The 27,993-nt window shown below is 44.3% G+C and overlaps 2 protein-coding genes across 7 annotated transcripts in view; both read left to right on the top strand.

The window, feature by feature from the left end:
• Positions 1-1,057: 1,057 nt before the first annotated feature.
• ASB11 (ankyrin repeat and SOCS box containing 11) lies at positions 1,058-27,339 on the top strand. 4 transcript variants are annotated; one of them, XM_080831219.1, is made up of 8 exons: positions 1,156-1,369; positions 10,063-10,142; positions 10,797-10,844; positions 13,532-13,639; positions 17,260-17,410; positions 20,269-20,403; positions 21,884-22,075; positions 25,211-26,189. In XM_080831219.1, exons 1-8 carry the CDS (start codon positions 1,189-1,191, stop codon positions 25,333-25,335), a joined length of 1,020 nt encoding a protein of 339 aa, XP_080687345.1. In that variant the 5' UTR covers positions 1,156-1,188; the 3' UTR covers positions 25,336-26,189. The 4 variants fall into 4 exon arrangements, with proteins under 4 accessions (XP_080687346.1, XP_080687345.1, XP_080687348.1 ...); XM_080831221.1 differs by lacking the exon at positions 1,156-1,369 and adding an exon at positions 2,244-2,448; XM_080831220.1 differs by lacking the exon at positions 10,797-10,844 and having other exon boundaries at positions 1,058-1,369; positions 25,211-27,339.
• ASB9 (ankyrin repeat and SOCS box containing 9) overlaps positions 26,712-27,993 on the top strand; it is a 33,449-nt gene continuing 32,167 nt past the window's right edge. The window contains exon 1 of one of the 3 annotated variants that reach the window (XM_080831223.1): positions 26,712-27,956. The gene's annotated coding sequence lies outside the window, so the exon portion shown is untranslated. The remainder of the gene's footprint in view (positions 27,957-27,993) is intronic. The other 2 variants (XM_080831227.1, XM_080831226.1) reach the window with 2 other exon arrangements.

The following is a 27,993-nucleotide window of genomic DNA, read 5'->3' as shown; positions in this document are numbered from 1 at the left end:
CTGGGTCAAGAAACCGTGTATGTTGGTCTCAGTCCTTGGGAGTGGGAACTGCACTAGGTCTTCCTGGTTCTGTCATTCACTGAGATGGACGCAGTATGTACTGGGACCCAAAGCTGTGTGCTCACACGTCAACATTTCCCCGGACTACAGGGAGCCAGTTCTCAGAGAGGTCATCATTCCACTTTGCCTGAGTGCTATGAGAAACTCCCATATTTTGTGCATAAAGCATTTAGTAAGTAAGATTTCTTTAGTCTGCTCTAGGCCATTTTTTTTTTGTTTGCCTTTTTCAATAGTTTGTAGAGATGTTTGAAAATCTGATATAGCCAAGAATGAAAGAGGAGACCTGGATTTTCCTCATCTAATTTTTGTGGGTGAGGGAAATGAACAGCCAGCCGATTTCCCTTGTATTGGCCCCAGACATATGTTGAAGGGTTAGGGTTGTAAGAGAATACTGTCCAATGTGGGAAGGTATCGATATGTAGAATCTTTGGGTAATTCACTCAGAACATAGGGCATCATCTTCATTTCGCTGTAACTCTTACATGGTCAAGGAGAGCGCCCATATTCCAGTCCGAGGCACCATCTTTACTAATACTTGAAATGGGAAATCAACAATGGGCTTTGCTAGCAGACCTTGTCACGGAAGAGACCATTAGAGCAAGCGGTCTAATGCTTTCAATGTGACACAACCACTTGGAGAGGCATCCAGGATGAGCCCTTTACTAAATAGTGCCTTAGAGTAAATGATCTTGTTTAACTGGTTGTAGTTTAGGTTGGGGCATTATCTCCCCAAAACCTCAGGAGGAAGAGAAAATGAAATGGTCTGGGGCCAATTCTTCCCCCTTCAGATAACTCACTCCTCCCCCACTGCCCCCGCTTGTTTTCTCTCTCCAACGCCGCCTTCCCATGTAACTGGGATTTAGGAATGGAACAGATCCAGCCAGGAATCCTGTGTGTTAAATAGCACCGAGGAATGCGGGTCAAAAAGGAAGTTTCTTGAGTTCATTTCCCATCGCTATGGAAGTCAGCACTGCAGCCGCCAAATCACAGTGAGCTTAGAATGTATGAGTGAGTTCTCAGTGACAGGAGCAGCAGGGACTAGAAAGTTGAAAATAGATGTCATATGATACCAATTCTAACGCAGTGAGATTTTGCAGTACCAAGAACCTATACAGAGGGTGAGCCAAAATGGAAGACGGTCCTGTGTCCTATGGCTTTAAAAACATTTTTATTACAATGTTTGCTACCTTTTTTTTCTTCAAACTTTTAATTAAAGTTTGTTTGGCTCTCCTGACTCATTTCTATATCGTCAAAGGAAATAGAAAAGAAGCGGCTAGGATAGCAGAAGAGATCTATGGTGGAATTTCAGGTAAAAATACCCGGATTTGCTCCTAAAACTTACAAAAAAAAAAAAAAAAGAAAAAGAAAAAAACTCTCCTGGATAGTTCATGTGAATAATATTTCTGGAGGGCAGATTTTATTATACTTTGGCTTTGTGTGGGTAGTTTCAAGAATTATTTAAAGTAGCAAGTGATGTTGGCTGCACCAATTTGAAGGATTTCTCAGCTTTATTTTTTGCAAGTTTGTAGTTCTTTTAGGGGTTATTATTTAAGTAAATAGGTTAGTGGCTTTCTTAGAGTATGTGGAGAAACCTCATTGCTACTAACCTAGAGAATGACTTACATGGGATTATTTTCTTTAATATTTTTAAGCAAACTTTAACAATGCATTCTAACAAGACTAAGTTTCCTCCGGAAATAGAATGACCAGGAGATCTGATTTAAAGCAGCATATGTGCCATGCTATATATATTTTTGTGTTGTCACTTGCAATTCGAATCCATTAGCTACTCGTCGCTGTCAGGAAAAACCCTGCGTTAAACCCGTTTATACACGGCACTGTGCAAAGCCCTGCAAACAAAGGTTTTCCTAATACGAAATGCCAGCATTCGGGAAAAACATTTTTAAGTTTCATGCTCTGTAGGATTTAGTCTCCAGTTCTCTCAAGAAATGATTCGCCTTAATTGGAGTGAATTGCTACAAAAGTAAATGAACTAGATAGCTGTCACTGCTGGGACGGTCACTTGATAGAGGAGTATTTATTTGTAAACAGAGTTCACAATTTCCCTCTCTATCCTTAGTGTTCATAGGGATTCCAGGATGACATCATTCTTGATCTAGTATACATGTCAATTTGCACCCGGGATTCTCTTTCAAAATAGACCTGTGCAATGTGATTCCAATACACTAGACAACTTTGAAGACACTAGATGACGGCAGTCTCATCCCCCCCCCCCCCCCAAATAAGACCTCCAAAGACAAAGGCTCAGAATGCTTCAGTTCCCTGGAGGAAATGAGGAGAATCTTGAAGTTTCAGGAAGTATCAGAAGGCCTGGAATGTGGAAAGAGGTTTCTTTTGGGGATTACATTTGTCACACATTTCAGGGAGGTATGTTGCTTAGACTGGTTTTTTAAAAAGTTTCTCTTTCATATTAAGTGTAATCTGAAAATCTATTTTCTAATTTCATATGTAAATGTGGGCCGGGACTTTCTACAAGTTTCGGTCACACAGTGTGGATGTTCTCGTAGATTGATCCTCCTTATGGTTTAAATGAGGTAAAGTGCAACAAAGTATTGAGAGGAGCGTGTTAAGAATATTTTGTGCTGTTGCTCACCTGCATTGTTTCTGTCTTCGTCATCCTGAATTAAGTACGCTCTTAAAAAGTTTCGACAGTAGTCAAAACCCATGTAAAAACATGGTTTGGATTTAGGTCTGGAGCCATAATACAGATCTCTTAAGTAGAGCTCATTCATTCTTTAGCCCAAATATCCTCATTTGGTCATTAAGTGGGTAATATCCCATTTAATTTGGAAGTAGCATGGCATTATAAAATCAAAAAAGTGTGTCGTAATTATTATCAACGAGGCGGATGGCGGGGGGGGAATAGTACGTGTCAATTTCTCAGTTTAATTTCCTTTCTATGTATACATATATGTGTGGGTGGGTGACTATGTGTGTATATGAATGCACACACGCACCCCCCCCCACGTATGTATAATAGACAGTATATCCAGATGTGGTAAATAAGGCTTCCTATAATAATGTAGGCAGCAGCATGCCAGAAACAGTGTTTTTTTTTTTTTCTTTTGACACTTTTAGGAGTCAGTTGCTATATTCTTGAAGCTAAATGTATTAAAGAACAAAATTTTGTGCCAGTCTTCAGCTCAAACCTGAAATTCTCTTTCCTGCTCATGGTTAAGGCAAATGTCGGTTGGGAAAATATGTGACCTTTAATCAGTAAGTTAGCTAATTGACTTAGAAAAGTCTCAGTCCACGGTTAAATTTCTTGATTCCAATAGTATATTATGTTCCTGTAAACTATCATCAGAGCTGTCAAAAACAAGGGGAGGGAGGTAAAAACTAAGCCAGGACAGAGTTTAGCCTGTCATAGCTGCTGGCACACTTTCTTTTGGAAGCTACACCTAGAAACATGTCCCTCATTAAATATCATTTCTCGGACTGTAAAATGCAGAGTTTTCTTTCTCGACTCTCATATTCTGGACTTAAGGGTTCCATATGTCTTTATGGCTTAAACTACTGCGTTTGTAGATAACTTATCAGACTAGAGGTGAACTGTGGCTTGCTGGTTTTTTGATTTGGGGGGGCTTCTTTGTGTAATTGGCCACTTATCTATACATACGTAGTTAAGTTTAAAACATTGTCACTGGCCCTTGGTGCTACAGCTTGAGCACCAGACGAATCACTGGGTCCCACCTTCAGCCCCTAGAGATTCCTGCAGGCACTTTCTCCTGACAGATGTGGTATATGATTTTTCTGCCTTTGCTAATTGGGCCAGAATTGAAGCTATTTTTAGTCCAGGGCTTGGTCATCAAATTTGATAAAATATAAAAATAGCTACAGGTCGGGGGCGCCTGGGTGGCTCAGTGGGTTAAGGCCTCTGCCTTCGGCTCAGGTCATGATCCCAGGGTCCTGGGATCGAGCCCTGCGTCGGGCTCTCTGCTCGGCGGGGAGCCTGCTTCCTCCTCCCTCTCTCTCTTCCTGCCTCTCTGCCTACTTGTGATCTCTGTCTGTCAAATGAATAAATGAAATCTTTAAAAAAAAAAATAGCTACAGGTCGATCATCTGTTTTCACGACCCTTGGGCCAGACGTGGTTCGGGATTCAGGAGTTTTGGGGATACTGGAAAGATCTCATGGTGTGTATAACGTCTATCACACAGCACTCCCGTAGTCAGACTTTTTCATATTTCTATTTCTGAATTATATTTGATATCTGACACTGAGCGGAAATACAAATGAAAGAGAATAAATTGCTTAACCTGAGTCCTTACCATGTTTTGCTGCCAAGGGAGTTTGTATCAAACTTGAGGAAAAGCTTGGTTTTCCAAAATTTGGGCGATTTTATCATTGCAGATAAGAGATTATAGAACTATTATACTCTTTTTTTTAAAAAGAATTTGTGCTAAACCATATCTAAAAGATTAGTTCTAGTCTAAGTGTTAACGCTTAGAATCAATTGTCCTTGTTCTAAAATCAGAAAAGACTCACCTTGACTTGATGGCCACGCCTCTGTCTGACTCAACATCCTGACTCCTTTTTCCTGTCCTTCCCCTTCCAACAGGTTTTTCCTGCTTTTGGCCCATTCTTGCCTAATCCTCTATTTAGCTTTCTACCCTGTTGAGTTTTGCCGGTTGTCTTCTCAAACCTTGGCCCAGCCATCCTCTGCAGAGTGACCTCTCACAGGAGTCTCCTGGCCTTTCCAAATTTCGACAACCCGTTCTCAGCAGGGGCTCTCTAACACCCCCTGTTACCTCTAGCTCAGCTCCGCTGCTCCTGATGGGCTCAAGGGCACCTTCTTTCTAACACCCTACAGAAAGATGTTCATTGACCACGGTGTGTCTCCCGACTAGAACCGTGTATTCTAGAGAGTACGCATTGTAACTCAACTTTATTATATTTTAGGTATCCCAGGAAGTTGTTATAATATGCGTTTTTGCCAGTTACCTTTGCTTGACTTGAAATACCATTAACTCTGCCAGGTTCTTGTGTATATTTTGGTTCAGAATTGAGATTCCTTTTGAATTTTTTTATTTGATAGATGCTACAAGAGAAGATATTGCTTCATATGATTTTGGAACTTGAATAAAGAGAATAAAGATTGTTCCATGTGCACCAGAGATGATAACCCGTTAGGTGGTTCTTTAAAAATAACAAACCAGTGATCTTAAATACTTGTTGGAATTAGGAAGGGGAGAATTGCAAAAAAATATTTTTTTAATAGTCATAATGGGTTTTATCTTGAATACTTGGCACTCCGACAACTGTATTCCTTCGGAACCGATTTTGTTATTGAAATTTGTGGTTTTAGAAGCTGTCATGAAACTGTTATTCAAAGAATCTGAGAACTAGAGATATAAATCATATTCTGAGAAAAAGTCAAAGAGGGGGAATGAAAAAGTACTTGAACATTTTCCGTACACCTCATCAGGAACAAGTAAACATATTTGTCCAGTAAACTATCTTCCTAATGTGCTTGCAACCCTGTGACCCAGGCAGTCCGCCAAGGGACTAAAAATAGGCTGCCTTAGAAGAGAATGGCTGATTTCTACTTAGGCGTTCATTTATTTGGAGAGCTTAGTTGATATTTCCTGAAAGGAATGGAAAAACTCCCTAGCTGCCAAAAAACTTTTATCCTTAATTTCTCACCATTAGCTCCAATTTGCAAAACAAGAATGATAACAGTGAGAGACTGTGTGTGGGGAATAAGAAGAGGAAGACAGGAGAGCCCACCATGGCAGAGTTGCTGGAAGGGGTTTTGTGTGAAAACTCAAGGTCCTTTGAAGCGAGTGTTGGAAAACAATGTGACTGGAAAGGAGATTTCCTTGAGAGTCCTTTTTCCAGTTGGGAAGCAAACATGAGTTCTGCACTTCCGGTGATAGGAATGGATTCATTTCATGCTGTGTTTCAGGAGATGGTGGACGGAGCTAAGCATCCTGGGCCAATAAATGGGCCTCAGGTTAAGCAGGAATTAAAACCGGTGGTTCTTAACACCAGAGCGGGGCGGGGCGCGGGGGGGGGGGGTCCTAGGTCACAAAGCCTTGGAATTCGGTTCTGTTTCGGCCACTTGCTGCAAGTGAGATCTCTTCCTGTGGGGCAGACGGGTTGGCATGCATTTTGGGGGGGTCTTTCCCATCGCGAAGCCAGGCTCTTCCCTCCCCTCCTCTCTGGAAGGCCAAGGGCAGAGGCTCCAGGAGAAATCCAAGTGGAGATAAGGGGCCTCTGGCAGGAGGGGAGCTTGGTATTTCCCTCTCAAGGTGGAAGTCAGGCCGTTTACTGAGCTGCCCCCTGGGCCTTGATGCCCCCCCTGGGTCTGGCTGCCCCCCGGGCCTCGCCTGCGGGAAGAGAGCAGCCGAGAGCAGTCCTGTGCTGAGAGACAAGCTGTTCCTGCCGTCACGGTGCAACGGGAGATGGCCCCGCAGGCTTCCCATGACGTCAGAGGCGTGGCGTGGGAGTCGGGGGTGTCAGAGGGTGCTGCATTGACAGGGGACACTAGGAGAGGTGGCCCAAAGCCGAGACAGAGCAGAGGGGCCTGGAAGTGAGCTTGAGACGTGCAGCGGAGGCCGCGAGCCCGCGAGGCCGGCCTCCTCTTCCAGGGACCCAGGGAGACGGCTTCCCTCTCTTTATGCCACCCCCTCCCCACCCCCCCTCGCCCCGGGCCCCGGAGGATCTGCCACCTAGAAGAAGGAGGCTGGGACACGTATGAGAACGCTCTCCCGTCCTCAGCTGCTGGGGCGGCGGAGAGGGCCGTCCCCTGGGCTGGGAGGAGGCCGAGGAGCAGAGATGATAGTCTGAAAGTGGACTGCCCCGTAGACTAGTTGGAAAATCTCCTTACTGGAGTTCTTTGTAAATACAGACACGGGCACAAATTCTAAGCGAACATCTACCTGAATTTTCACAAGGTGACCGCGATCAGGTGTCTGACTCCCACGAGCCAGAGCCCGCATATAATCGGCTCGGTCCCTCCTCTTTTCCTCTTCCAGGCAGCCCCCGCCCCTCCTTGGGGGCCTTCTGATTCCTAACACCCCAGGTGAGTTGGGGCCCCTTTTGTACATTACAGAAAGGGACGGCACAGCGCATGCCGTTTCGTGTCTGGTTTCCTTCACTCGACATTAGGTTTTGAGCAGCAGTGGGTCTTAGGGGACTGGTGAGTCACAGACGTTACTAGAAATAGGACGAAGATGTGGTTAAGGTTCCTGCTTCTCAGAAGGAAAGGGGACACCACAGCCCACCTGGAGGTCAGTTTTAAAAATAATAAAGCCAATTCGTGCTAGTATCCTAATTTCCTAATAGCAAGACTGGCTCTTCTTGGAACAAAAGAATAACCGAGCCATGGCTGTGGGTTTCCTTCTTATATTGGTCAGGGTGCTGAGTTGCCGTCCGTGGATGAAGACTGTCTGTCCTTCCAACTCCAGCGCCCGTGGTCCTTTCCAAGAGCGATTAGGCAAGAGGGCAACGTGTCTGATACACAGATTGTGTTGAATGCGGTGGAGATGTATTAGAAGAAAACCAAGGCTGACTAATTAAGGACTATGTGCATTCGTTATCTCATTATTCTCAGCTTATGCAACTTATAAATGTCAGAAGAGATTTAAAAATACTCCATCAGCTTTTAACGGACTCAGGAACAAATGAAAATACAAGCACAAGATTTTTTCCACGTTACAATTTTTATCCATTTTTCTTATAAAAACATCCCACATTTGTATCAGGACTATGAAAACATCAGTGATTATATGTGTATATAGGTAAACTTGTATATAAGTTCATTCCAACTTACACACACACACACACACACACACACGTTCGTTCTAATTTTGGAACTAATTTCAAAGTGACAGGAAAGTTACAAGAGTGGTACAAAGAATTCCTACTCCTCTTTGCCTAGAGACCCCATTCCTATTGATCCAACTGTCCCAATACTGTCTCATCAGCCTTCTGCCCTGTGCAGTCGTTCCTCAGTCCCTCCTTGAACTGGTTACAGGCCACTTACTTTGCAAAATACCCCTCAGTGAGTTGGTTCACAGTGTCCTCGGGTTGGATTTGGGTTATACATCTCGAGCAGGAATATTGCACAAGCTATGGTGTTTTCTTCGTTGCATTTCCTTCCAGAGTGCATGAGGTCGCCCCTCACATTCCATCCCATGGTTCGCTGTGCCGATCTGTCCCATCACTTCTGATGTTAACTTTGATCCCCTGTGTAGGGTGGGGTCTTTAATTTTGTTCCCCCATAAAATGGCCCGTGTTTCCTTTATAACTAGTAATTATTTTGTGAGGAAGGAACTCGAGTCACAGGCGACAATTTCTTCTCCGTTTCCAAGTAGGTGTTCTACTGTGAGGTAGAGCTCCCACCTTGCGATTTATTTATTAATTTATATCAGTGAGGACTTAGAGATTCCTGTTATATTTGATAGGGTATAATCTCCCACTACCACTTTTTATTTTGATGCTTTGGTCATTTCGTGTTTGACCAGTGGAAGTCCCTGCAAGCCAGCTTCCCTGTCTTCTTGACATGTCCCATCATTCACTATGTTTCTGGCAAGGTGTTCGAGGCCCATCTTAATTTTTCCTGGCCCAGCCCTGGAATCACCCATTTCTCCAAAACCTTGTTAAAGTAATACGAATAGAAACATAAATACACATATGTTGAAAATCACATCTTTGTACTAACTAGTCCAATTTCAGTCCAACCCTGTAGAGTTCATTCTAGCCTTCCGTCTTTTCCTACCCTTTTCTCACCCAAGGGTAAGAGAAGATAAAAATTAAATTGCAATATTAGAGGGCCTAATGAAATGTTTATGGCCCTGGTTCTCATCTGTTGGAGAAGTTCACTGTGTCCTTGTGGCCTTGAGCCATTTCACACTTACATAATCCCATCTTTGGTGGGGTTGTGTTGGCCAAGGTTGCAGGTATAGGAAAACCCAAATTCTTGGCACCATCAGGATCCCCTAGAAAAGGTTGTTAAGATGGACCCTTCGTGTGAAATCCAAATTATGTCACATGCTATTCAGTGAACGAAGAGCACAATTACGTTTGAAATTTTACAAACTGGAACAGGTGTTTGTCCCAAACAAATGATTGCCCTTTGGCATGTTTAAAGAGGGTTAGTTCTTAAATGCCCCTTGAAGCTGGTTAGTCTTGTTTACTAATAAACGATTACAGGGGGAAAAATACCGCCCTACCATGTTACTTATTAATCATAAGTTGCTTGAGTACCTACCATTATGGATGTGTTTTATTGGCCTACTTAGAGACCAAAGCACTTGCTAAATACCAAATTACTAGACACCCCCCCACCCACTTTACAGATCATGAAATTGAGGTCGAAATAATTTTAGTTAACTTGCCCCTCTTGGCAGAAAGGGGTTGAGGTTGGATTTGACCCCAGGCAGTGTGGCCCCACGGGCTCCATGTTTAGCAATCACACTCAGTTGCCCACAGGAAACTTTGGAAGATGTGTCGTCTGGAAAACCATACCTATTCTGCATCATGGTAATAGATATGCCTTGTGACCAAAATGAACCGAGACAATTACCTTGAGCATTGAGAACCAACCCATTTCCCCTGATCATCCAGCCTCCATGGGTACAGGCTGTTGAGTTTTCAGGGTAGAGGTGAGGGTGGCAGGTGGGGGCAGGATGAAAGCAGGGAGGCTCAGTGAGTAGCTTTGCCCATCATTTGCCTTATTTGGAGCTATCAGATCCAGGCCCGGGGTAAAATGTATTAGAAGTAAATCTATTGCTTGTTAAAACTGCCCCCCAAAGAGTGAGAGAGCTTCTCTGTGCTCCCTCTCTGCACATACCACTAGACCAATGGGCTGTACACTCACTGGCGTGTTACCCTGAAAGCAGCTGATGAGAGAGCCCGATGTGTGGTCTGAGCTTCCGTTGTCTTTCCCAGACCCTCTCCCATGGTGGGTGGCCTGCAGGAAGGAACAGCCAGAAGAAGACTCCAGACCTTGACTTTGGGCTTGATTTGTGTTTCAGACTGCTGGGCTGACCGATCCCCTCTTCATGAAGCTGCGGCCCAGGGACGCTTACTGGCCCTTAAAACTCTAATTGCACAAGTAAGTAAACCACAGACGTGCTCCTTTGTGCTTCCACTATAATCGGTGTTGTGCTTCTGGAGCTTTGGCTGTGGCAGAGGTCTTGCTCACCCCATCTGGTGGCCCGCATGGCCAGTCGAGGCGTACATATCGCTCCCTCCCCTTCTGGGCCTGCCTTGACCCCAGAGGCAGTTTCCCTGTGATGGGGACAACAGATGCCCTCAAATTTTTCTTGCATTAACTCCCCCTGTACTCTCCCAGCGTGCTTGAATAACAACGGCCCTGAACTTGCATTTGTCAGCTATTACCGCATAACAAATGACCTCAAAAACAAGGTGGCTGAAAACAAGGAGCACAGATTCTCGAACTTTCTGTGGGCTAAGGAGTGGCCTGGCCAGATGGTTGTGGCTCTGAGTCTCTTGCGGGCAGCCAAGTACCAGCCAGGGCTGCAGTCACCTCCCATCTTGGTGGGGGAAGATCTGCTTCCAACCTCACTCATATACTTGTGGGCTGGCTCTAACTCCTTGCCATGAGGGCCTCTCCACCGGGCTGTGCCATGAAATGGCAGCTGGCTTCCCCCAGAGAGAGCACGAGACAGTGCCTAAGAAGCAAGTCCTAGTATAACCTCATCTCCAGAGTGACATCCCATCACTTCTGCCATGTTCTATTCATTAGATGGGAGTCAGTGAATCCAGCCCACATTCAGGAGGAGAGGAGCACACGGTGAGCCAAACCCAGGAATCAGGGGTCATGGAGAGCTTCTCAAGAGCAAACATCACAATAGGTTGACATAGATTTATGATCCTTTGGGAAGATTTGTGAAAGTCTTAGTTATTAAGGCTACTTTGTTTTTATTGATGACTGTATCTCCTAGCACCTTGAACAATGAATAATGGCTTAGTAAATATTTGTAAAATGAATGAACAAAAGTATACATGCTCCATTTACTTTGTTTGTTTTAGACTCTGCATGTGTATAGAGGAGGTGATTTATTATATCTTCTTTTCACATTCTAGCTACCACCGAACCTGGCTTCCTTTTCATTTTGAATTTAAGCAGCTGGGTGCGCTGTTCTGTGCGTGTGCATGTATGCGTGCACATGTACACACACATATGCATGTGCACACACTTTTTTTTTGGCTTCCTCTTTTATGAGCTGGGTTACTTCTTAAGAAAGTAAAGGCAAAAGGAAAACAGTACTGCCAATAATGATCAAATGGATTTTGTTGTGATTTTTATCATTTGCTTATTTATTTTTAAGCACCTTAAAATTGGATCTGATTATTTTTAATATGTAATATATTCCCATAGTTTGAAAATTAAAGTGATACTTAAAGGTGAAAAGTCTTGCATCCACTTCTTCCCTCTCGGCCCTCCTCAACACTTTTTTTTTTTTAAAGATTTTATTTTATTTATTTGACAGAGAGAGATAGAATCACAAGTAGGCAGAGCAGCAGGTAGAGAGAGAGGGAGAAGCAGGCTCCCCGCTGAGCAGAGAGCCCGATGTGGGGCTCGATCCCAGGACCCTGAGATCATGACCTGAGCCGAAGGCAGAGGCTTAACCCACTGAGCCACCCAGGTGCCCCCCTCCTCAACACTTTTATTAGTATTTTTTTTTTAAGTAGGCTCCACACCCTGCATGGAGCCCAACATGGGGCTTGGTCTCATGACGCTGAGATCAAGACCTGAGCTGAAATCAAGAGTCAGACACTTAACTGGCTAAGCCACCCAGGCGCCCCTTATTAGTATTTTTTAAAAATAAACTTTTAATCTTGGAATAATTTGAAAGACAAGTTGCGAAGAGAGTGCAGATACTGCCCGCATACCCTTCGCCCAACTTCCCCTGGTGCTAATATCCTACATAAGCATGTACTTCAGTCAAAACTAAGACAATAACATTGGTACAGTAGTGTTAACTAAACTACAGACTATTAGAATTACACCCGTTTCCCCACAGAGTCCTTTTTCTGTCCCAGGCTCCAATCCAGGATCCCACATTGCCTTTAGTACTTCTTCATTTTTATTTTATTTTTTAAAAAGATTTTGCTTATTTATTTGAGAGAGAGTGAGAGAGAGCACGAGGGGGAGACGGTCAGAGGGAGAAGCAGACTCCCCGCTGAACAGCGATCCCGATGCAGAGCTCAGTCCCAAGACTCCGGGCTCGTGATCTGAGCCGAAGGCAGTCGCTTAACCAACTGAACCACCCAGGCGCCTCTCTCTATTTTTAACTATACTCCATAAGCATGTTGGTTTCTGTAAACCAGTGTGCTTAAATGTATGAGGAGTATTCTTCAGAGGGAAGTTCAACTTTTTCACTGCGCATGCCCATTTCTTCACACTTATACCCTAGTAAAAATGTATTATTCTATGTTATTTTTTACTTTATTTCACGTACAGCGGGGTGGAGAAAAGCATTAAACCAGGCATCAGGAGCTCCTGACTTTCAGAGTCATCTGGCTGTCATCAACCCCTGGGAAGCCTTGAGTTTTATGAATAATTTGAACTTTCTGCCTCTCCATTTTCTCATGCACAGTGGAGGGGATTCACTCTAGATGGTCTTTCAGGCGCTTCGGGCGTTAACATAGGCACAAATGCTGGGATTCTTACACCTTGCCAAGGATGCAAATTTTTTTTTCTAGTGCGCTGCTGCCACCTTGTGGATGAGCCTGTTTTTCTTATTTTCTTAAAAGGAAATCCTATCTAGGAAAAGGACAAGATTTTTCTAATTGTAGTAATTACCTAATTTGAAATCTATAACACTGCTCTAGTGTAATGACATCATATTCAGGACAGGAGAGGGGACAGGACCAAGGAGGCATAGAGAGGCCCTAAGATGTAGGGACCAGGAGTCGTGGGCAGTTGTGGGCACCGAGGGCAGTCTGGCAGGAGTCGGTGGGAACTTAGGTCGGGGTTTGGGGTTCAGGGTCTCGCAGTAGGTTTTGGAAGCTTTCAATGGGCAGGTGAGGAGGCAGGAAATCAGAAGCAGAACTTGGGTGGGAAGGACTGGCAGGGACCTAACTCATTTCCCAGACAGAAAGTGGTCATCAAGGGGCAGGGATGGTAAGGACCAAGTTGTGAAAATCAGGGCATGAAGTCAGAGTTGGCCAACAGCCAGGCTGATCTTGTCGTCCGTCACATGGACTCCGAGAGGAGAAAGGTGGAGCGTGGCAGGAAGAGGAGGGGGATGTGCTGGGACTGGGTAAGGAGGTGAAGTTTGGGGGAAGCCCCTGGGCCCCTAGATGCTGGTACGGCAGAGACCCCTCCACGCTGCGGGGTTGCGGCCCCCCGCAGTGTGCTTCCGGCACAGGGATCCTAGGAGCCCTGTCTCCTTGACTCTGTACTCTTCGGCCCAGGACTGGCTGCCATTGCTATTACCAATGCAGCCTTTAACCCTTCTCTCCAAATTCTAGGGTGTCAACGTGAACCTTGTGACCATTAACCGGGTCTCTTCGCTCCACGAGGCGTGCCTTGGAGGTCACGTAGCCTGCGCGAAAGCCTTATTGGAAAAGGGTGCGCACGTGAGTACCGCCCTCCCCGCCCCCTGCCCCCGCCCCCCACAGCCCCACACCCCGCGGCTCTGTCTGCCCCGGTGCACCTGCTAGCGTCTACAGAGATGCTACTTTCCAGACTGCGCACCCCCCGGGGGTGTAGGCAGGTCTGGCCCTGTCCGCATGCACATTCCCGAGCCAGTGACACACTGCGGGTCCCTCCCCTCTTCAGTGTCTGAGCGTGTGGATGAACATTCGATAAGGTAATTCACAGGACTCTTTGAAAATTGTGATGGTGAATTTCAAAAGATCAACGGGAACTGAAGTTATTTGAAAACGGCTCTTGGGAAATGGATCGGGAAACATGAAAAAGAACACAATTTAAACGAACAACAACAGAAACACTCTAAATGCGACACCTTAAACCCACTATTTTCATTGAGCAAAATCACCATGTGAGCTTCTTAGTAAAAAATACATGGAAAAAAAATCCAACAGAATGAACTTTATCTTATTTTAAAATGCTACCCTTATTTCTCTTCTTCTTTTGCAGATTTTATTTATTTATTTATTTATTTATTTATTTATTTTTTAATTTATTTGACAGACAGAAATCACAAGTAGGCAGAGAGGCAGGCAGAGAGGAGGAAGCAGGCTCCCCGAGGTGCAGAGAGCCCGATGCGGGGCTCGATCCCAGGACCCTCCTGGGATCATGACCTGAGCTGAAGGCAGAGGCTTTAACCCACTGAGTGACCCAGGTGCCCCAGATTTATTTTATTTTTATGTCGTTTTTAACTCTAGTGTAGTTAACATACAGCATTCCCCTAGTTTCGGGTGTGCGATATGGCGATTCGCCGTTGCCACACATCACCCAGTAGCTCAGTTCAAGGCTAAGGAGGGGCTCAGGTGCTGTGTGTAATGAGCTATCACAACAGAATTGAAAATTAAAACTCCTGAAAATCTCAGGGATGTTTCTTTAGTTGCCAGCTATCGTTTTGTTGCTAATTTTGGTTTTTAAATTCAGCGCCTGTGTTCTTTGTTTCTGGAGCTGCAATGTTTGTACGTGCTTTCAGGAGATTTTCTTTAGCACTTTATGCGGCAGTTGGGTTTCTACGGTAGAACTCAATAGGAAAGTCTTTCTTGGGCAAAGCGTTGCTCCCGATGCCATCGCGGGCACATATTTTTATTAGGTTGTGCTGCTTTAGGTTACCACTTACTCAAATCCCACGTAATGATGACAGTGAGGCTGGGTGAGGGCCACTTCCTTTTTTTTTCCTTTAAGATTTATTTATTGAGTGGTGCCTGGGTGGCTCAATTGGTTAAGTGTCTGCCTTTAGCTCAGGTCATGATCCCGGGGTTCTGGGGATCAAGCCCCACATCAGTCTCCCTTCTCAGCAGGGAGCCTGCTTCTCCCTCTCTCCCTCTGCTGCTCCCCCTACTTGGGCTTGCTCTCTCTCTCTCTCAAATAAATAAATCAATAAAAATCTTTTAAAAAAAGATCCATTTATTGATGTATCTGTTCATTTAGGGTGGGCAGAGGGGCAGAGAGAGAGAGAGAGAGAAACCCAAGCAGAGTCCATGCAGAGTCTGACGTGGGGTGCCGTCTCACGACCCTGAGATCGTGACCTGAGCCAAAACCCAAGAGTCTGACGCTTCACTGACCGCCCCACCCAGGGACCCCAGAGGGCCCTTTCCTTCTGTTGGTGGAAAAGGGCAAACAACATCCGGTTGTAGAGGAGTGTGTGCTGGTACAACGCTGGGAGGTTTTGTGGAGGACAAAGAAGAGAGTAAGACACAGTCCCTTGGTTGTGGCAATCTTATGAGGGAAGAGTCGATAAATATTGTATTATTTAACATTTAAATCAGAAGGAGAGAAAGAATCAAAGCAAGTTGGTTAGTCAGTAGAAAATTCCTCAATATTGGCAGCCCTGTGGTTTTCTCACACTCAGTGCGTCTGAAGCCTTGGTTAGGATATTCCTCCCCGGGGGACGGCCCCTCCTCAGAGACCCGGCGACACACATTCCTGCTTTCCCATGTTCCAGACCTGGGCTCAGCCTAGATCTTCTCTCTCCCCCACTAATTAATGCCCACATCCTGCTCCTTTTCCTGCTGAAATATTTCTCAAGTCTGTACTCTCTTTTGTCTTGCTTCTAAGAGCGATCTAAAACGATTTTCTTACTAGTCTTGGCTTCTGAAACCCTGGTGCCTGATAGGTGCTCAATAAATGTTTGCTGACCTGAACTGAGAAGCTTAGGAAATCAAATTTGAAGACTTTCAGAATGAAAATGAGGATGATTCTCATAAGAACAAATCAAATGAAACCAGCCCTACCGAATGTAAATAGGTTAGAAATCCCTAGACTGTATGAATTCACACACATTTTGGCCTGTCCTTGTCTGTCTCTGCCACCTTAGCATCTCCTCTTTAACTTTCCAATTTAACAGGGGCTATCCTGGCACTGTGGAGAAATATCTTTTATTGTTTCTTTTTTAAAAGATTTTATTAATTTATTTGAGAAAGAGAGAGACAGAATGAGTAGGGGGAGGGGCAGGGGGAGAGGGACAAGCAGACTACCGGCTGAGCAGGGAGCCATACTCGGGGCTTGATCTCAAGACCCTGGGATCATGACCTGAGCCAAAATCAGATGCTTAACCGACTGAGCCACCCCTTTTCTGATTTCTGAAACAAGAAAATTTAGGGTCCTGATTATCACAAGCATATATCCTCAGTTGTTGAGGCAAATGCTTTGACATCAAGCCTTCATTGTCCTCCATTTCAGTCCTGTCAGAGCCTCCCCACCAGAATGTCTTGGTTCCCTGATGTTCATCCCAATCCGTTGCTGATACTCAAAGATGCCTCCCACACCCCTAGAAGGCAGTGAGGGTGGCTGGAGACGCCATATTGATGGCTATTTTCTTTGTGCCTTTGACTGGATCACAATCTCTTTGGGAGTCACTGCCCACACGTGTAGTTTGTATGAATTCTAGTAGACCAGTAAGGAAATCTGTGGCAACAAAAATCTCCTCAGGCACAGATTTGGGGACCTGGATTCTCCAGCCTTTTGGTTCCTGCCATATTGGTTCATGATTGGGAGGCGGAGTCAGACCCTTATTCATGGAAAGTAAAGAAAATTGTTGCAAACGCTTAAATGCTTACTGGGCATGAGGCAACGTTCTAAGTGTTTAACATGTTGTGATTCACTTGATCCACCCAATAACCTCTTGAGGTAGATTCTGTTATGATCCTCCTTTAAGGAAACTGAGGCACAGAAAGTTAGTATCCCAACAAAGATCTCTGAACAGATAGAAGAGAGGGCGCCGGGATTTGAATGCAAGCTAATGATTCCAGAAGCCATGTTCTTAACCACCAAATAGGACAACTCCTCAATGATTAGAAGGCTCCTTAGAAGTTCTGGAATACCCCTGAATACATTTGAGAAGCTTTCTCCCATTTTGCCACTTGGGATATTACTTAGAGGTGATAGTTGATAGGCTACTCGTATATCTAAAAAATGTAATACCATGATGATGTGGGGTGCCCTCGCTCACTCAGCAGCCTGGGACATTCCTCCAGGCAGATGCACAGGAATACACGCTTGGAAACAGAGAGAGAAAACTGGCAAATTCTCTGGGTCTCTTTCTTACCATCAGGTCAACGGAGTGACGGTGCACGGAGCCACGCCCCTATTCAATGCCTGCCGGAGCGGCAGTGCTGCATGTGTCAACGTGCTGCTGGAGTTTGGAGCCAAGGCTCAGCCGGAGGTGCACTTGGCCTCACCTATCCATGAGGCAGTGAAGAGAGGTAAGTGGGCCATCACATTGCACACACCACATTGCACACACCACATTGGTGGGCTCACTGCGAGCTGCACGAGTCAGTGGTACCGTGTCACCGTGCAAGAAATGCCCAGACCTTCGCTGGTAGGCTGTGTGTGGCTTAGGGTCCCAGAGCAGCAACTTCACAGTGCCCAAATCTTCTGGAAATGCTGGTGGGGCATCCAGCCGCCCTTCTTAGGACCTGGGAATGGGTTTTTGTCTCAGACGTCGCATTTCCTGGGGAGTCAGTCTCTCGGCAGCCCTTTCTGGAAGCTCGTTGCTGGTGTTTTGGGGGCAGCTGGCCCGGTCAGGGCTGCAGGGGTGACTTCCATGAGCAGTACTTTGCTAATGTCTCTGTCTTTACTAGAAGAGAACAGCTCATCTCCCAAAGCCCATAAAACCTCAACCACTAAAATAAATTATGAAAGCGTCTGAAAGCCAAGGCTGATCGGATTCTTAATGGAAGGTTAAACGTAGTTGTCCACAACAAGCAACATACTCTTTCTAGATGAGCTGCTGACTTCAGGGTCATTCGTTATTGAAAAAAAGTTGCAACTTTAAAAAGCGTGGCTTTAGAAACCTTGAAGTTGATTCTAGAGGCCTGTATTCTCAGTTACTTTTGAAAGGAGGAAGAGAGGAAGATGAAGGTCTTTAAAAATTCCATGCATCAGCTAGACATGAACAAGAAGATGTCACTGAAAGGCCAAGACCATTTGTCAAAGGTCACACTGAGAAAGCAACATTTCTGTTACCCAGTGGTGGAGTTATTCTCTTTTACTGAGATAAGAAATAAAATGGGGACGTTAGAACACCGTGGAACAGTGATCTTTGCTGGTCTAATTGGGGATGAAAGTCTTTATTTCCAAAGGCAATAATGAAAGATTTGCCCCGGGTTATTAAACATGTCACTTGGTAATTTTCTTTTGCAATGGATTTTTTTTTCTGTGCTTTTATTTTTTTCCCATTTTTTAACAGTTGAGTTATAGTTAATGCACAGTGCTGTATTAGTTTCAGGTGTACAATATAGTGATCCAACACTTCCATTCACCACCCCGTGCTCATCCCACGTGTACCCTTCATCCCCCTCACCTGTTTCACCCAGCCCCCCCCACCCCCTTCCCCTCTGGCAACTGGCAGTGTGTTCTCTGTATTTAAGTCTGGCTTTTTGTCTTTTTCTTTTCCCCTTTGTGGATTAATTTAAATGAAACAAAAGACCCAAATCTCAATGTATCTATGATTTTCATGTCTTATACATATTTAATAAACATTTGTTGATTAAATAACTGATGCTGGTCATTTCCCAAACTCCAAGTACATTCTTTAAGTTGAAGGGAAATGGTCTACTTTGGAAATGATCTAAAAGTCTTAAAATTTTTTTTAAATGTTAACTTGAAGTAAAGATTCATCTGTTAGTTGTATTTCCATCCAAATATTTAAAAACGGATTAATATTGGGAATGATTTGAATTACTGAAGCTATTCTGTGGTACTTGGGTGGTTTTATATTGGGAGTGTTTGGTATCTATGTACTTACAAAATATATACAAACTTATCATAAACACATCAATTCATGGGTCTCTATGTATTTTTTTGTCTGTATCTACAAGCATGTTGGGGACCGATATCCACAGAATGGAAGAAAGAAGAGCAAATTCATTGTTTTAGATACTGTGATATTAGTGCTAATCTTTTATATGTTAATTTTATAAAACTTCCTGTGAGTACTTGAGTTTAACTCAGACCAGGCTCAGTTTCTTCTGCAAAGAAAAAGAAAGAAAAAATTAAAAGGACAGGAATTATTTAAAAATGTTTATTAGATACCCAGGCAGTTTGAGGTACTGATTACATATTATTTCTGGATTCTTAAAACCTCTGCGAACAGACTAGGTCACTCTGAGTCCATACTTCGATGTATTGATGCCATAATCCCAGTATAATATTTACTTATGTGAACAAATAGTTTGGATCTATAGGATCCTTATCTGTACATTTTAATGCATATTTGTACTTAATTTAGCATTTGCGATAAATCAGCCAGGTTTGAGATGAAGCTTGCTTTTATGTTATAAAGCAAAGATTGATGAAGTGGTGGTAAGATTTGTTTTTTAAGAAAACACTTAAATCTTCAAAGAGAACAACTTCTTTATAAGCTCCCATCAATTCCTCAGAAGTATTTGCTCCTGATCAAATCATTTGTATGTTGCAAATTAATCAAGTCTGTTCATTGGGCAGCCTCTCCAAAGACAACGCTTGTCTACATACTTCTTGTTAGCCACCAGATGGGAGGGAAAGTGCAGTTAAATATATCCTATATTTGAGGATTTAAAAGTGCAGTTAAATATATTCTATATTCAAGCTTTTTTATTTTCAGAGGTGTCTTCCAGGTTAACCAAAATAAGGAGGGACGACCACACATGGGTGAAGCAGAGAACGAGAGATTTGTAGCGGAGAGGGATCGGGGCTGGGCCTTGCATCGGAGTGCTGGCTTTTCAGGGGGGCAGTAGGATGAGTTGTTCACCCCTCTGCACCTTGCAGCCTCTATTTATAAACTGGCTTCATTGTAGAGAGTGATTTCAGCTGAGCTCCTTGGAGCCCTTCGTCTAGTTAGAAGGTATCTCAAGGCGGCAAAGAGGAATTTGAGTGAGGAACTGTGAGCATGCTTTTCTTTTTAATGGTTTTGATTTTGGAGTTTTCTAAGATTTCCCCTCCTCTCCCAATTTTTTTTTTCTGCTTAAAAAGAAATCTAGGTTATTTCTAAAGCCCATTCCAGATAAGCAATTCTATAGTTCTATAAATAGTCAATATTTCCCTTACTTGAGTAAGGTTATCTTTTTTCCCCCACCAGGTCATAGAGAGTGCATGGAGATCCTGCTGGCAAATAACGTTAACATTGACCAAGAACTGCCTCAACTTGGAACTCCCCTGTATGTGGCCTGCACCTACCAGAGGGTAGACTGTGTGAAGAAACTTCTAGAATTAGGTAACTTCCAGAAATCTTTTTTATGAGAGGAACCTCTTTGTTGGTTTCCTATGGCTTTAAAGACAAAGTTCTTGTCAGGCTGGACAAAATCCTGACAGTATTTAATGTTTGAATGCTTGAAATCACAGAACTTTTAGAGAAGTGAGTATCTACTTCCTTTGATATTGGCTCCATTTATCTGGTATGGTTGTCCTTGGTGGTTTCAAGAGAGAATTAGAGTTTCTTTCCCATAAGTCCTAGTGGGAAAAAACAATTTTATTTCATTGGATCTTTTTGAGTCACATGCCCATCTCTGAGCCAATCATGGTGGCAGAGGAGTACAATGCACTGATTGGCTTAGGCCTAAATTTCAGTCTAGCTGTGGTTATTAGGAAGATGCCAGATAGCAAAAATAACAGACATTTGCCATCGATTCCTTTAGATCAATCCTGCTAATAAGATCCTTAGTAACCTTTTAATTTTTTTAAAATTATTTTTTAAAAAAGATTTTAAAATGTATTTGAGAGAGAGAGAGAGACAGTGAGCATGAGGGGAGGGCCAGAGGGAGAGGGAGAGAGAATCCCAAGCAGATTCCCTGCTGAGCGTGGAGCCCGATGCAGGGCTCGATCTCACGGCCCTGAGATCATGACCTGAGCTGAAATCAAGAGTCGGACACTTACCTGACTGAGTCACCCATGTGCCCCCTTAGTAACCTTTTTAATTCTAAAAGGCATGATAGAAACTGAGAGTCCAGGAAAAAGTAGAGTGTTTTGAAGTATTACTTGGTTAAAGGTTCTCCAAACTTAGCTACAGACATAAAGGTAGAGTTTGTACTATGAACCTTTAAATAAGAATTTCTATCTCTAAGATATTTTTTTCTCTTTTTCATCCCCCATCAGTTACTAGTCCCTGTAGTAATTCAGAAATCTTTTTTTTTGAGCCTAGAATAAGAGAAATACCAAAGAAACTTCGCTTTACCCTTTGCCAAAAACAAAAATAATAATTCTGTGTAAAAGGAGATGCAAATATTTAATTGTACTTGTCACACAGTTCATATGGGAAAGCAAGTGATGTATTCTAAATGACTAAAAATACCTTTCTTCACTTTTCTCATCAAAATAGTTTTAGGTGGGGGCACCTGGGTGGCTCAGTGGGTTAAAGCCTCTGCCTCCAGCTCGGGTCATGATCCCAGAGTCCTGGGATCGGGCCCTGCGTCGGGCTCTCTGCTCGGCGGGGAGCCTGCTTCCTCCTCTCTCTCTGCCTGCCTCTCTGCCTACTTGTGATCTGTCTGTCAAATAAATAAATAAAATCTTTAAAAAAAATAGTTTTAGGTGGTCTGAGTAGCTGTGGCTGAGGTTCGCAGCACAAGTCATATATTTTCAAAGATCTGTCAAACACGTCATGACAATTCAGATGCCTTGATCTGAGCTACTGTATTTTCGGCTCTTGGTGTTCCCATGGTAACGTTTTATGTTGGCTTGTGGTCACCTGCTCTCTTCAGGAGCCAGTGTGGACCGCGGCCAACGTCTGGACACTCCCCTGCACGCGGCAGCGAGGCGGTCCAGCGCGGAGGTCATCCACCTGCTGGCCGACTACGGGGCCCCCCTAAAGTGCAGGAACGCCGAGGGCAAAAGCGCACTGGATCTGGCCGCTCCCAACAGCAGCGTGGAGCAGGCACTCCTGCTCCGGGAGGGTAAGGAATGGGCTGGGTGTCCACTTCTCCTCCATAAGCACATTGGCTCTCTCTCCTTCCTGTCTCACCTCCAGACTTCCCTACCTTTGTTCTTCTCTCGATTTGCTTGCGAGTGGCATGTGGTAGGCAGCGGGTCTCTCTTGCATCGCTGGGGTGAGATCTTATAGGCTGGGTCTGTTCACTTATCACAGAATGGCCTTTATACATGGCTGGTATGTCACTGTGTATTTTCCGTAAGGAGAAAAGAATCCAAGAACTTGGTTTTCACCATGAGGAGGTTGAGCTGCCACATCTGTCCTGGTCTAAGTGCGCAACTGTGTAGACCAGAAGTCTGCTTTGCCGAATTTGGGGGAATTAGCGGTACTTGAGCTAGAGGCTGAAGGGTGGACACAGAGTGTGTATTTCAGACGCCGGACTAGACGGCGAAGTTGCTTGCCTGATCTGTTTCTCCAGCTCGGGGAGTGCGTGGCTCTGAGCCCTCCATTGCCTTGCTCCCATTTCCACCGTGAGCTAATGGAGCTACGGATGCCAGAGGAGAGAGGGCAAGTCTCTAAAGTGTGCTGCGTTCCAGATTTGGAAGTGAGCCAAGTGAAGTCCGCACAGAAAGAGAACTTCACCCGAGCCTATCCTGATCATTTGTGTGCCTGGGAGACTCTTAAGAAATAATAGTAATTATTCAGCTGTATGCATGTGTCAGGCGCTGAGCTAAATTGAAAACCTAGATGAATCTCCCTGAGTTGTGAAAACTTGAAAGCAGGGAGAACTTTCGAGTAACTGGTGGTAGCCCAGCTCCAGACGGGAATAGAGAAATCTGAAGACACCGGCTTGCCGAAGGCCATGTGACTCCTCGGAAGAACTAGGATTCCAGCCCAGGAGTCTGACCTCCGAACACGCACTCTTATGTCATGCTGGTCCTATCCTGAACCTTCTGAAACAGTTTCTGGGGGAGACGGTTTTTACTTTACTCACCAGTTCCCATTTAGGAAATCATCTCGTCTTCTAACACCTTCCAAGTGGAATGCTTGGTTCAATAATTTTAGGCATACTTTTGAGGTACGTGCTTCCTGAGTTCTGCTGTGAGTATGAATCACCAAGGAGGGGGGGTCTCATTAAAATGCAGATTTGGATCCAGGAGGTCTGCGTTGGGATCTAGACTCGGCACACCCACAGGGTTCCCAGGTGATGCTGTAGCTACCCCTGGTCTGAGGCCTTGCTTGGAGTACCGCTGGTCTAGATGATCTCCGGTAGTCTAGGTCATTCGTGATTACTCTTTTAGTTGAACCTCCACTTGAAGAATCAACGATCTTCCTTTCCAGCTCCCCGTTTGGAAATGCCGGGTCCCTTCCCAACTCTCAGCTGAGAAGATGTCCTATAGCACCTGTCACATCTCCTCTTTTCTTCCATCAAAAATGTTTCCGGGTCCAGGATTTAGATTTCTTCTAAGCGGGTTCTTCTATCTTCTGTTGTCAAAAATACAGTGGCTTCCTCCGGAAGGATGAACACCAGCTCTGTCAGAGGTCACTCTGGTATCTGAGCTCCTGTAGGCAAACTGGACAATCCATCTGCATTACTGTTTTCCAGAGTTTAGTTGGGTGACGGGTAGAGAGGCTTTCCATTCTTGCTGCCCAAGATTTTAACTGAGAGCAATTATTTACTCTTTCTATCACATGGCTGGTCCTTGGAAACATCAGATCAAACGTGATCTATTCATTTGCATATGCAGTGCACCATTTCTTGGGGGGTGTGAGATCCTGGTACAGTAGGATCTTCTTGACAAGGACAACCTTGTGTCGTCCGGTAACCACACAGGTCTATCTGAAGAGATCTTTACCAGTACATTCAGGTCAGGGAATAATGGGACATTACAAATATCTCGGTATAACTAGTATTCCAGCCTAAATCTCCTTTGTCCTACTCAACCATATTTGGGCTCTCATTACTTTCCTTCAGCCACTCAAAGCCATGGGTGTGATGACTCCATGAACCTCCTTGAGACTGAGGTCCTGGGCATAATGGGGGTCAAGCGAGTTGAGTCCGTTCGCTAGGTCCTCTATAGAGCTGGGAGCCCGGCACAAATGGAGGGCCTCTCCTAGTAGGACTTGGCACCTAGCCAGCACCACCTTGTGAGCGGCCTGAGCCAGGAGGTCCTGGAGGCCTCTGTGACCACACAGGCCCCAACACCCGCTCGGCACTTGGCCCTTGCTTGGCAGCTCTGTCTCAGGCTCCTGCCTGCTGAGTGCCTCTATTCAGGTTTTCTCCTCGGCCAGCATTATCACATTCATTGGCACGTACAGTGCATGAATGGGGTGCATTCCCTTTATTTATTTTTCAAATTTTTAATTGAAATTTAATTTAATTAACGCATAGTGCATTATTCATTTCAGAGGTAGAGTTCAGTGATTCATCAGTTGCATAGAACACCCAGTGCCCATTCTATCACATGCCCTCCTTAATGTCCATCACTCAGTTACCGCATCCTGCTACACACCTCCCCTCCAGTAACCTTCAATTTGATTCCTATGATTAAGAGTCTCTTATGGTTTGTTTTGCTCTCTGATTTCATCTTGCTTTATTTTTCCTTCCCTTCCCCTTTGTTCATCTGTTTTGTTTCTTAAATTGCACATGTGAGTGAAATCGTATGGTTTTTGTCTTTCTCTGATGGACTTATTTCCCTAAGCCTAATACCCTCTAGTTCCACCCATGTCGTTGGAAATGACAAGATTCCTTCTTTTGGATGGCTGAGCAACATTCCGTTGTATGTATACACCACATCTTCTTTATCCATTCCTCCATTGGTGGCCATCTGGGCTCTTTCCACAGTTTGCCTACTGTGAACGTGAAACGCAGTCCCTTTAGACCTCACGCTTCATTCCTGGATTGCCTCTGCTTAGCCTCACTCTTCAGTGTCACTAATACAATTACCTTTAGAGGGTCAGCTTAAATGTGTCCCCACCCCGGGGGGGGCAAACTGGGGTCCCTGTGTGTATTAGTGTCTGCTCCGTCACTCTGTAATCCATGTACAGATCCAGCCTCTCTTAAGCCGGCAGAACATTTCAGCCTCTTCCAGTCCTCTGGTCTCCCCTTGTCCCCCACCCCCACCACTAGGAGCTTCACACATTTTAATTTCTTCCCCAGGCCCACCGGCTCTTTCTCAGCTCTGCCGCCTGTGTGTCCGGAAGTGCTTGGGTCGAGCATGTCACCAAACCATCCGTGAACTCCATCTTCCAGAGCTGCTGGAAAGATTCCTGCTCTACCAGTAGTCCCAGCTGGCTGGGGGAAGATACCTGGAAATAAGCAGGTTGTTGCCTGCTGTATCCAGGGTACCTAGTGTAGACGCCCAACCACTAGACTCTGACTATCTTCGGATGAGCTAAGTCAGTTAGTGTAGGTCCCTGATAGACCAGAACCCTTGAGGAGTGGAAACTCCCCATTAACCAAGGGGCAACAAACACAGAGCCTTTTTGTCTTTAGCTCTTGTTGTTAAGAAACTTTAAAAATCTGTGAAGGAGAGTGAAAATAATCTATGTTTGAAGATTCATGATCTTTAATTATCTAAGGGTCGATATTCTGAACATCATACAGGCCCATGTAAATCTGGGCGAATAAGATTGTGATAAGTGTAAGTATTTTAAGATGTGTTCCTGATTTATTTCCTCCCTCTTTCTGCTTTCTTCTTTTGCTTCTGTGAATAAACCTCTGCTATAATTTTGATTTCCTTGCTATTTATACACACAAACACACACACACACACATACACATACACACACTGAATACATTAAAAACATCACAGTTAATGGAGACGTCCAGTTACTGGGGTCCTGGTTGATAAGAGAGATGTTGGAAGAGATAGTTGGGGTCGATTAGCTCAACCAGAAATCTTTTTTTTTAAGATTTTATTTATTTATTTGACAGAGAGAGATCACAGGTAGGCAGAGAGGCAGGCAGAGAGAGAGAGAGAGGGAAGCAGGCTCCCCGCCAAGCAGAGAGCCCAATGCGGGGCTCAATCCCAGGACCCTGGGATCACGACCCGAGCCGAAGGCAGCGGCTTAACCCACTGAGCCACCCAGGTGCCCTGCTCATCACGTTTGATATTAAATGCTGTTCTTTGAAGGAAACAGTTCTAAAGATTTGGTTTCTTTGTTTGTTTGTTTGTTTGTTTGACAGCAAGAGAGGGAACACAAGCAGGGGGAGTGGGAGAAGGAGAAGCAGGACTCCCACAGAGCAGGAAGCCTGATGTGGGCTCGATCCCAGGACCCTGGGACCACAACCTGAGCCAAAGGCAGATGCTTAACGACTGAGCCACCCAAGCACCCAGGAAACAGTTGCAGGCTCGAGCAACACCGGGGGCTCCCAATTAGCTGAACCCCCAGGCCCTGTTTGATGCTTGTTGCTTTCCAAGCATCCATCAGCTTATTTTCAAAGTCAAGAGCCTCAAGGTTTTTCTCTGACATGTTAATGACCGTCACTAAGATGGGCTCAATGCTGGGTCAATATTATTTCTGTGAGTCTGGGCCCCAGATAAGCATGACGATTATAATAGAAAACACAGCCTTCCCCTCCCCCTCTCTTTTTCTTCTTTTCCACTCCTTCCCCTTCTGCTTTTCCCACTGCTAGCCTTTCTTTATCTCCTCCTCCTTTTTGTGAATTTGGAACTTGGAACCTGGATAGACTTTCAATTGTTGTAAGTACTTCTGTCATGGTTCAGTGAGTATAGTTAATATTAGCTTCTAAGAAGAAAATTTTTTTTTCTCAAATGTTCCTAAGGTTTGTTCCAAACATATATTTTCTCCCCTGTATTTCTAGCCCTTGGATTCTCAACTGGGGACAATTTTGTCCTTCCTTCTACCCCCGCCTCCCCCCGAACCCCCCGGGGACATTTGGCAAAGTGTGGACATTTTTAGTTGCCACAACTGAAGGGGGGTGCTACTGACATCTAGTGGCTGGAGGTCAGAGAAGCAGCTAATCATCCTACTGTGCACAGGGCAGCCATGCAGCCAAGAATTATCAGTCCCAAATGTCAGAGTGGTGAGACTGAGAAACATTGCTATAATCTTGGGCTATTTGGTACAGAAGCCACAAGCCACATGAGGCTTTTGAGCAGTTGAAATGTGGCTAGGCTGAAATGAGACGTGCTGCAGTATAAAAAAGCATACCGTGTTTTAAAGATTCAGTACAAAACATGTAAAATAATAATAAGTTTGATGTTGATTACACATTGAAATGATAATATTTTGAATATGTTAGGTTAAATAAAATTCATCATGAAAATTAATTCCACTTCTTTTTACTTTTTTAATGTGATTCCCATACAATTTTAAATTATAGGTATAGCTAGCATATTTCTGTTAGTACTGTTCAAGACCTTTTTCCAATTTTCACAACTTTGGAATATCAAGTTAGTTAATTAGTTAACTACCTAGGGAAAAAAGATTAAATTATTTTAAATTCCTATTTAACATCACATTCCAAAAACAAATCTTGGTTTTTTGGAAAATGTGAGAAAATTTCAAATGCTCTCAAATATTAGAAGAAAATGTACACGGAAGAGAAGGTCTTTTCTAAGCCCAAAATCAAAGGCAGAAACTTGAAAAGAAAATACTGTTAAATTAAAATACATATCATATATATTCAGTAATTAAAATATATATCATAGAACATTCAGGAACTGGAGGCTTTCTATCTTTAAAGTGTTCTCCTGAGTACGTTTTTTGATCAACTTGCATCTTGTTCAATGTCTGAGCTCTGTGTTAAGCCCCAGGATGTCCCAGGATATTCCTTCTGTCTGTGGCTCCAAGGAATTAAGGATCCTGGTGTTCCATCCGCTTTCTGAAACCGCAGACCATGAATTTCACCAATCACTCGTATGGACCTCCCAGCTCTGGTAAGTGTGTTTTGTGTGTGTGTGGCGGGGGGGGGTG

The sequence above is a fragment of the Martes martes genome (genome assembly GCF_963455335.1).
Source record: "Martes martes genome assembly, chromosome: X".
NCBI lineage: Eukaryota > Metazoa > Chordata > Mammalia > Carnivora > Mustelidae > Martes > Martes martes.
The sequence above is the reverse complement of the archived record's forward strand: the minus strand, read 5'-3'. Positions and strand labels throughout refer to the sequence as shown.